Source organism: Canis lupus, chromosome 4, assembly GCF_003254725.2.
Source record: "Canis lupus dingo isolate Sandy chromosome 4, ASM325472v2, whole genome shotgun sequence".
NCBI classification, from domain to species: domain Eukaryota; kingdom Metazoa; phylum Chordata; class Mammalia; order Carnivora; family Canidae; genus Canis; species Canis lupus.
Genome location: NC_064246.1, coordinates 85,325,938 through 85,337,222, shown reverse-complemented (window position 1 = coordinate 85,337,222; position 11,285 = coordinate 85,325,938). Strand labels below are relative to the sequence as shown.

The 11,285-nt window shown below is 37.0% G+C and overlaps 1 protein-coding gene across 8 annotated transcripts in view; it reads right to left on the bottom strand.

The window, feature by feature from the left end:
* Positions 1–442: 442 nt before the first annotated feature.
* Positions 443–11,285, bottom strand: part of CDH18 (cadherin 18) — a 953,252-nt gene continuing 942,409 nt past the window's right edge. For 6 of the 8 annotated variants that reach the window (XM_049109418.1, XM_049109414.1, XM_025436325.3 and 3 more), the window contains 2 exons: positions 11,019–11,270; positions 443–3,680 (listed from right to left, as the gene is read on the bottom strand). In XM_049109418.1, the coding sequence (XP_048965375.1) occupies positions 3,190–3,680; positions 11,019–11,270 (743 nt within the window). In that variant the 3' untranslated portion in view covers positions 443–3,189. The remainder of the gene's footprint in view (positions 3,681–11,018; positions 11,271–11,285) is intronic. The other 2 variants (XM_049109419.1, XM_049109420.1) reach the window with 2 other exon arrangements.

Here is an 11,285-nt window from a genome sequence, read left to right as displayed (position 1 = left end):
GAATTCTTGGAATTTATAAATTCTCATAAAAAAAAACCTTGGATAAAAAATTATCATAATTTTTCATATTTCCTCTAATTAGTAGCCACCATTTTGTATAGGGTCTGTCTGTAGGAAATTATTTTATTAGAAATAAGTTGATTTCAGAGTTATATTTTATTTAGATCTATAAACATCAGCTAAGGCTTACAAAAATGTGTTGAGACATGAGTGATTTCCATAGCTTATTCTATATGGAATCACATATGATCCCACAGCTAATTATCTGTGGCTACTGAATACTCAGAGTTTATAAGCAAACTCTTTGCCCACTAAAGTCTGAGAATTTTCTTCTGACACTGACAAACTGGAGTTTTTAAAGCAAGATATTAAGTGTTAATATGACTCAAATCTGTTTCGGAACATTTAAATATCATTTTTTTCTTGACTCAAAGAAGCAGAATTAAAAAAAGAGAGATTTAATCCATATTTATAATAATGATATAATTGCCTCATTTCAGAGTTCATATAAAATATAACACTTGGAAAGCTTTCATTAACAAAATTCTAGGATAAATCAACACAGAAACATAATATTTCAGGACTACAGAAGCTCCATTTTGCCTCCATATTATATTTAACATTAGCGGTTTAAAAGCAATCCATTATCATCATAATATGTCATTAAAATTAGATGAATCTGAGGTGCTTTTGTCACATAATCAGGGAAATATTTTGGTACTCAAAACCATGCAGAGGACTTTGGCTTTTATGTCAATGGTTAAATGTACACATACATTTTTAGCTCTCAAATCCTCATCTGTAAAGTTAGCAGGTGAATATTAAGAACACAAACCAAACAAAACAGAACAAAGCAAAATAAAATAAAGGCTGTGAATAGTTTATTGGAAATCTAAATCCAAAGGCTGATGTCATGGAGTTCTCAAACCTGACCTTCCCATTCCTCTTTGTATAGGAGAGTCGTAACACCAGAATCCGTGTTGGTTCTCCAAAGGCTTAATGTACCTTTCTTTCAGGGTGAATGTGGTCCAACATTAGTATAATCAGAGTATGTGTCTCCAGGGGTTATTCCCCAGGGCCCCTGAGTGTTTCTTCTGATACAGCTTTATACGGCAATGCACACCATTATGATTTAAAAAATGATAAAGCAGCATCAGGAAAGCTAAAATGTTGTAAAAAACGTAAATTAAATTTTATTCCTCAGGCTTAGAACACACATTGAGAATTATTCAAGTTAAGCTTCCTTACTTCCCATACCTCAAAACTGAAACATGATAGCACAGGGCAGTTGCAAACAAAGGCAAAATTTCAAATTTTGCAAATAGGTAGAATCAGACAGAAAAATGCAATGTAATTTTTGAGGACACTTGATTATGATAAATTCGAAGAACAAAGGAAAAGTTCCTCCTTGAGATGATTCTTCATTTATGGGTTTCAAAATTCCAATCTATCTGAAATGCATAAATATGGTAATTTTTGGAGAATAGGACCATTATACTTATTTTAGGGCTAATAGCGGTAACAGTGAAATGTTATCTAAACATTTTAGGGCAAAAAATCCAAGAAATTTGAAGAAAATTGGTTTATTTGGGAAAATATCAAAGTAATTAAACTTGTGTATTATGTTTAGTTAGCAGTTGCTACACTGTTGAAGATTTTATGAAATTCTCTCATGATAATATGTTTTATTCAAAATGTATGTAACTATATTATTTGTAAGCTAACAGAATTAGAAAATTAGATAGTGTCTGCAAGCCTTTACATAACAGAGCACTTTGCAGTTGGCAAAGCATTTTTACAGATGCTTCTTGATCCTCACACAACCCTATGAGATGGGCGGGAAGTCTCACCATCTCTATTTTGTGATTTGGGGCCCTGAAGCTCAGAGAGTTTGAGGCACATTTCCGAGGATACTAAATGTGAATCTCTGTTTTCTTTTTTTTTTGTTTTTGTTTTGTTTTGTTTTTGGCTTCAGTTTTATACATTTTCCTACAGATCCCAAACAGATAAGGGCCAAGCAGTCAGTGAGATAGGGACCACCTGAACCTGGGTAAGGACTAAAGGTAAAACAATCCAAAGTCTACAAGATTTACGTAAACTGGAGTCTAATCTTCTCAGATGATGTTGTTCTCACGTGAGGTACATATTTTCGATGACTACTCGTATTTTATAAACAAGCAAGTTAGACCGAGGTATAAACCAACCAGCAAAACCTCCGAAAACTCATCTTAGGTCTTGGGATGATGAAAACTGCTGATGTCCATGGACCACCAGGAATGGAATGGAACAGATCATTGAGTAGTCCCACATTTTATACAGTATAAGGTTTGTGATTTTTTTTTTTAATTAAATCTTTCCCTGACATATCTGATTATCTGAGTATATCTTACTTAAACCATTCATTCTATCCATTAAAAAAGGGTTGGGGCTGGAGCGGGGGGAGGTTTCTTTTGTTAAAATAAAGGAGGGCAGGCAGGACAGAGATGGTAGTCTCCGTGCTTCAGAGCAGTGCACACGTGGTGCACAGAAATTGCATACATTATAGTGCAAGCAGCAAATCCCCATGCTCCATCAGTTTTGTATGGAGAAAAGAAGTGGGGAGGGCAAAGGAAAATGATACGTACAAGTCCATGATGGCCCGACCCGGTATCCTGGAGATACCCCATGTCATTTGAACACAAGACAACGCTAATAAGATCTGTCACGATTACAGACTGTGGGTCTTAAGGGTCCACACCAAGAAGTGGAAAAAAGAGGTCCCGATCACCCGCACAAGTTTCCTGTCGCAGTGTACTGCCCCTAGTCGTAAGCAATTTCGAATCTTTCGGTTTGGCTTTGCTTTGGAAAAGAAATCACAAACTATTGAAACGCGTATCATCGTTTGGCTTAATTCAGGTATTCTTAATTGAACAGTACCACAGACTTTATTGAGCAACTGAAAATATACACAAGGAACAATAGCTTTTTCTCTGTATTTTTCTTTTTCTTTTTTTTTTTTTTAATTTGACTGTCTTCCCATTAAATCACCCAGTTTCCATCATGAAAAGGGCACTTGTTTCCACAGTAGCTGTGTACAGCTTGCTCAGTTCCAAGCACTGTGTGTCCACGCTCCTTCCTTGCCACTGCTGAGGTTTCCAGAGCTCCAGTTGCTCAGGAAGCCAATTCTAGAAGGTCGCATGAACTAACCCCCTAAGTTGTTCTTTCGGATTCTATTTCTCCATAGAGTTCGGCTAACTTTTTAAATTCGGGTCCCCAGTCTCCAAGGTAGTGATAATCCTGGTCTGATTGCGTGGTGGCCGAGTCCAGCGAGCTGATGGACCCGGCCTCAGATCTCTGGCCCTCATAGGCATAAGTCTGAAGAGAGTCATAAGGGGGGACGCTGGGGTCCAGGTCAGCTTCCACCAGTTTCTGCTTAATGAATTCCTGGACATCTATACTTTCCAGAGTGGACAGTGTCTGGTGTCTGGGGGTGAGTTTCACCTCGGGTCTGATATCTCTCCTATACTTGAGCTCCTCAGCTGCAGACGGATTCCTCAAGGCCGTGATGTCGAAGGCCTCGGTGTCCTCCTCACCACCCCCCTCGTCATCGTAGGTCACCACGTTCTCCCGCACATCCTCTTCAGAAATGATCAGGGGCTCTTTTTTGCTGCGCCTCAGGGTGATAAAAAGCACGACAATCGCTGAAGGGAAATGGAAAGAGGATGGAGAGTTAGAAACAAGGAAGGAGGTTCCTGGAGACTTGACATCAGCCACTAGGTTCCACTGGGCCTCGCATCCTCACTCAAGCCCTGAGCTCTGCACCCTCTGGATAACAGTGGAAGATTATTATCATTATTACTATTTTTAATCTCAAAGAATGTGAAAAAAGGGTGACCTCTACAAGGCCTTGGGAATCACTGATCTTCTCTAGAAAAACAGAATATTCTCATTGGTCAGGCTCATGCATTCAGGATTCCTGGCTCACCGAGGTCTATCATCCAGTCCTCACACCAAAGGAAGCAATGATAGGACCTCAGTAGCCAATTTGGTCTGGAAGAATAATGGTGTGTTGTTCTATGTGTGGATCCTAGATGGACACACTAGAGGACGGGCATTTCAAGTTTCTGTGAAATAGGAAGGAGGAGCCCCTCCCTTAAACACTTGACTTTTGATGCTTTGTAGGAAAACAAAGCAGGAGTATTTTGCATGGGTTGGTCTCTTGCGCCCATTATCATTTAGAATAATATTAGCAGGCATTAATAATTGCATATAACTATCACGCTGCACAAGATGTTATTTTTTTTTTTTGTACCTATAGGAATTTTTTAGGCTACCAATTACATAACTTCCTGATTTAATCCTCACAGCAACGTACAGGTTTTCTCAAGGAAACTAGGCTCAGAGGAGGTTAGATGAATAACTAAGATCCAAGTCTAAGATCACACAAATGGCAGATGGAAGACCTTAGACTGTCATCTCTGACTTCTCACACCAGAGGTGACCTAGCTCCATTATCATATTCCATTTTGTTATTTAAAAAATGTGGAACAAGGAACTGAGTTGGGCATGTGGATTATTACCGGTAATGTCACAACCATTAGATGAAATGATGTTAATGGATCTTGGGCACTTTGGTTTGTCTGTTTCTCAGTATTTTCAAATCTTTCTATTTGATGATACTAAGCCATTACTAAATAGAAAGAATTACATCACTTCTACTTTGTGCTATTAGATCCAATATCCTTCACTTCAGCTCTACAGAATGTTCTTGGTCGGCTGATATTCCAGGTTTTATGACAGCAGTTCTCAGGTGCATTGCTATTTTAAACATTCTTTATAATGTAATCAAAGAAGTACATTCAAATGGCATGTATATAAGGTGTGCATATAAAGTATACATATGTATAACATACATAAATATACATATATAGAAACAGATTTTTTAAAAAGATTTTTTATTTACTTGTTCATGAGAGACAGAGAGAGAGAGAGAGAGAGAGAGAGATTGACATAGACACAGACAGAGGGAGAAGCAGGCTCCATGCAGGGAGCCCGACGTGGGACTCGATCCCGGGTCTCCAGGATCACACCCTGGGCTGAAGGCAGCACTAAACCACTGAGCCTCCCGGGCTGCCCTAGAAACAGATTTTATACAGATAGCATGTGGCATACCTATGCCTATATACACACAGATATATACCTATAGACATGTATTTTTACCTGAAATAATACTTCTATATTATATCTTATCTATTTATTTCTGTATACTGTATTTTATCTGGCAACCTTACTGATAATATACTTACTGATACAATGTCTTACTTTTGTCAATAAATCAAGTCATTTTTCATGTTAAAATGGTTGGTTGTTGATCTCAAGGGAATTTCTGTTCATGCCTAATAAGGAGAATGTGTTCAATACTATTAGAATAAGGAGGTAATTTGCATTCTTCACCAATATCAGTGTTATATTTGTCTAATGAAATATAGAGGATAAAGCTGTGTTTTACTATTATGATAGCTTATATTTGCTTATTTTTCCAAATTAAAAAAATTCCTGATATATTTCAATTCAAAATATAGATACTAGTAAAGTTTAAACCTTGAGGTTTTACATCTCTCTCTTGCCTAGGCATAGAGAGTCATTTGCTAGTGACCAAGGATTTCTAGATTTATTCTATATCTATTTATTATAAGAATCAACATATAATTAACCATATAATCTGAGAAACTTTTAAGAGTGAAAGGGGATTTTATTTACAATTACTGCAGAATATCAGGGCAAATATGAACATATGGTCCCTTTAGTCAAAGGTAATTTAAAAAAAAAAACTCAGAAGAATGTGGAAACACAGATAATAAGGTGCGTTTCCAGTGAATTGCTTTACATTCATGTTTGTTCAATAGATGTTTCTGGAGCAGATGGCACACGGTAGATACTCGGTAAACAATTCTTACGCGTTCTAACAAAAGAATAATCTCTGTAAAAGTGAGGATGTGGCATAGCCACACTAGGAAAATAATATTTAAATATAGTTTTAAATTTAAAAAAATATATATAGTTTTAAGTCAGCTTATGGTCATTAATAGTACCAAATGCCTAATTTTGCTTGATAACATTTTTAATGTTTGAAAACCAAGCTAAATGTTTGCCAAAAAAAAATCCCCAAATCAAATATATTTTAGAGAATGAAGATAACAATTACACACATGGATTTTAGAATTAAATTAAAAAAAAATAGCAGCCAAATGAATATATTCAAATGACTCCCCTCTCCCCCACCCGCAGTCTACCAACCCATACACATGAAACAAGGTACATGTTCTTAAAGTGGGTCACCTGGGAAGAGGTAATTTGACAGAGTCGTGGCATTGCAAAATAAATGAGATATGGTGCTTATCCCTTTGTTCAAAATTATACAAGATTTTCAGTATTTTGAAATTTTATATAATCTGGATTCAAATATTAAACTAACAATTGGGGTGGATTTTATTCTAATGACTATTTTATTCTTGGTTAGTATATTTCTCTTTCTTCTCTTTGAGTTTGGTTAGGATTTTAAATCCATTTTATTCGTTTTATTTAAAAAACTTAAAATGAATTTATTGAGTGCTACCCATTTATTTTCTTCATGAAAGAATTCAAATTTGGGGAAACATTTGTATGTTTCCTTTCTCATATCATTCACTCATTCATTTATTTATTTTTCCATCCACAATTCCAAAGCACTTGGAGCTCTAAGGGGTTTTGAGTTTTCAGAACTTGAACTGTCATAAAGCTTGCATTCAAATACATCATATACTGACTCCAAAGTATTTCCCCAAAATACTTTTCATAGCAGATATACTTTTATTAAAAAATATAACTTTATTCTTTTTTTATGCCATCATATATTGGTACTAGGTTTGGCAGAAATGAGGTGGCCCCGTCAGGGAGATTACATTGTTTGGCTCCTGTAGTGCTTTTGTTTCTACCAGTTAATGGCACTTCTTGTTGAAATGTATTTTTTCAAACCAAAGGATGCCCCATCAGGAAGCTCCGCTGACAAACAGGTTGGTACTCATCTCCTCATCGATTCCACCTTTGCTCCTAGTCCTTCACTCTCCTCACATCAAATCCACCCCAATCAACATTTATCAGGAATGATATGCAAGAGCAGGAACAATCCAGGTGGTGGACCCATCCAAGTCACCTGTTTATATGTGATGTGTGGACTGAAGCACAGGGGACAGGTCTGAGTCAGAGCCTGACTCAATGGTTTATTGTCTCATAAGTGATGGGATGAAGTTAGGAAAGAAACGTCAGATCCTGGAAGGGAAAGAGAACTCTGGTTATCCCTCCTCCAGAACGAAATTCTGATTGCATGGTGAAGGTTCACCCAAAATTCTCTCCCATTCATCCTATCAAAAAGGGATCTTAAAAAGGAAATCCTGATAAATCATAACCTGACTCACAATGTGCACCTGTACCATTCAAAGTGGGGCACATTGGTTTTCGAGCACCAATTTCTGATAACAGAAGATAACAGATGGAGTCTGACCATACTGTAAAATATTGAAATATATATATATATCCTATAATAAAACATAAATAAGCACCACAAAATTTTACAGGTGATTCTAAGGTTCTTCTCTAGTTGATACTTTATTTATAGATTTGTAATTAGAAACAAGGGACTGTGCAAGTGGCCTGAGATCATACAGTTAATTAGCAGTAAAACTAGGGCTGGGTTTATGCAAGTCATTTCTACAAACAACTGATAATTAGAAGATTTTTCAATATTAAAGTATTGCTTTCACAATTTCGTTAGCCGTTGTTTTTTTTTTTTTAAGATTTTATTTATTTATTCATGATAGACATAGAGAGAGAGAGAGAGGCAGAGACACAGGCAGAGGGAGAAGCAGGCTCCATGCCGGGAGCCTGATGCGGGACTCGATCCTGGGTACTCCAGGATCACGCCCTGAGCCAAAGGCAGGCGCTAAACCACTGAGCCACCCAGGGATCCCCTAGCCGTTGGTTTTTAATGTTACTTCAGAATTATGAAAAGTTTCTAAAATAAAGTTTTGCTACCTCAGGTATTATTTTCCTTGAAAATTATGAGCTTGCACATTAATAAACTATCTTAAAAATCACACATGACTATATTCTGAGTCTGTGGCTAGGTATCTTCTGAATAACAATAAAAATTCTTACAATGACACAATAAATAAAAATTACATTATAAAGAATGATTGTTTAAACCCAAACTTATGAAATGATTCTGCAGCCTTTGGATAAATCTGTAAAAACGCGTTTGAGTTTCAATAAAAATTGAAAGAGTAAACATATTAAATAGCACCTTTGCTTCATTATCTAAGGGAGAGGATAAAATTTAGAGTGCTCCCTCATTTACCCTAAAGGAGAAATGAGATTTTGATAAAATCAATTAAAGGGAAGTATTGTTTCATGAAATAATAAAATGTGATTTGGCATGATATACCTTAAATGTACCTGTATCTTAAGATTTTTCAATTGACTTTTTAAGCCTTTACCTTAATATACAATAATGGTTTTATGGTGATAGATGAAAACAAAAGCCAGAGATGAGTGACTCCTCCAAATAAACTATCTTTCAAAGTCAGGATTTTGGAAGAACTTATACAATGTCACAGGATCTATTCTTTGCAGTTTAGGTTAGGAACCCTGGAGGGATCAATGTTTGTACCTGTTTTATTTAGCATTTTTGTTTCGTCTGTGAGTTTTTTGTTCTCATTTTCAAACAGAAAAAGACATAATTCATAAATGTCTTAAGCAAATGACAGTTGTAAACAATCAATATATCAATAAGTAAAATCTAGAGATTTTATTTAATTTTCCTGGTTTCCTTCACCTCACATGTACTGTATGACTCTACCACAGTGAAATACTGTCAGTGGTGGGGCACTCAATCTCCATGCTCCACTTTGCTAAATGTAAGTGGTACACTTATTTTTTTTTTTAATTTTTAAAAAGATCATTTATTTGAGAGAGAGAGAGAGAACCCATGAGTGGGGGGAGGGGCAGAGAGCGAGGGAGAAGCAGACTCCCAGCTGAGCAGGGAGCCGAAGGGGGGGCTCAATCCCAGGATCCTGGGATCACGACCTGAGCTGAAGGTAGATGCTTAACCCCCTGAGCGACCCGGGAGACACTGGTACATTTAGACACACAATCTATTTAACCTCAGAGCACTTTTGACACTGTTGAATGCTCTGTCCTCTTTGATATACTTTTCTTCCTTTGACTTTGATGACCTTATACATTCCTCAACCCTCCTTCTCTGATTTCCCCTTTGCTCTGTCCTGCTTGGCATCCTTCTTGACACCGTAACCAAGCTGAAACTCCTCACACTTCAGCCTACTTTATGATCCCTCTCTTCATATTTCCCTGCTGTAGTGATCTCAACAAAGGGCACCATGGTGCCTCCAGCTCAGTGAGGATCAGGGCCCACATTCAGCAAGAGATGAAAAATCCTCTTTGAAATTGTGCTAACTCAAACAATACCTAACTTATCCACGATTTTTTTTTTCCAGCTGTTTTATTTTTAGCCCTTAGAAACTCGTTCTAAGAAAGAAACAGCACATCATCAACATTGGATATTTGTTCACTGACATGAAATTATCAATGTTGTAGCTTTCAAATGGAATCTCAGGGACTTCCTATAAACAGTGTGTTAAAAGTTTGATAAAAAAGCTTTCATCCAGGGATCTGCATCATATTATCCAAGATCACTTTTTATTTCCTCGAAGACATCTTGATATTTTCTACTCTTCGTCACCTCTGCTCTAACTACGCTAGTACAAACTGTGCTGAGTAAGACAACTGAACTGCTGCCCTCCTTGCATGGCTTATGGGCTCTCTCTCCATCATGAGACTAGTTCTCTGCTTCATTTATAGTCATATTTTTTCAAAATACAAATCTTATGATGGGACTTTCTTGCCTTAAGCATCTTTTTATATCCTAGAACAAGGCCCACCATCTACCATGTGCAATGAAGCCCCAAACTGTCTCACCGCTGCCTAAATAACCATCCCACTTCTGAGCCTCATTCTACCTTGCTCTCCACTCCTTCTGTACCGGTGATTTTTCTGTTACCTCAGGAACAAAACAAGCAACATTTCTTGCAAAGTAGTCTTTCTCAACAAAGCATATAGCTTTTGTTTGTTTGTTTGCTTTGTTTGTCTTTTTCCCCCATGTGTGAAAAGTACTGAGAAATGAGCAAAAGAGAAGGATGCTAAGAGAAGGGAAGAGGGGAGGGGACATGTTAGAAAATAAATATGTACCTACTTTGATCAATGAAACAGAAAAGATTCCTTACATCTACTTCTCTTGTTAGAGAAAAATCTGAATTTGTGATCTCGTTGAAATAGTAGTTCTAAGAGTTAATAGTCATAGCTTCAAATGTGGTCATGATGAGACTTAGACTATGAAAATGCTGATAAATAATCGGAGAAAGTATCTTCTTTCTTATTAAAATGAAATATAGTGCAAATCTCAAGTAAAACATTTTATGAAACAATAAAATTTAACATGTCTAAGGCCAAAATTTAGACTTAGTACTTTAAAATTCAGCTAACATTGATGATTAAATAATATTGTCAAGAGGAGAAATTTCTGCAAGAAATCAATTTTTATCTGGTGTTTAGATTTATTTTAGAATGATATCTCTCATGTTCTTTGCAATAAATGATAAGAGCCCCTTTAATATGGTATTTAGAATTTTGAATATCAATTCTTTCTGAAACAGAGCTTTTGCCAAAAGATTTCTGTCATAGCCATATCCTTCCTTCTCATATTTCAACTCTTGCTCTCAGTTGAATCAAGTTATTTCTAGATAGCTGTGCTATTGAGAAAGCTACTTAAAAGGAAGTCTGTGCAGCTATGTTTTGTGGTCCAAATTTTGCATGCCTGGTTTTTAAGCCAACACGACTTTCTTGCTCTCTCTCTTCCCATTGCACTGATGGCTCTCGGAGGGTGCATTCAGAATCACCATCATACGACATTAGGAGTGAGGGCGACTTACCTAGGAGAATGACAACACACAGCAGAATAGCGATTAAGGCCCCTGTACTCAAGCCAGCCGAGGACAGGAACGCTTCTGCATGGCAGGTCCGCACACGCCCATCTCTCTCGCATGCACAAACCCTGACGGTGAGGGTGCTGCTGCTGCTGAGAGAGGGGATTCCACCATCAGAGATCATAATGGGGAGATAATACACATCCTGAATAGTTCGACTAAATCTCCTCCGCCTTGTCAGAATGCTGGCTGTGTTATCTATGACAGACATAA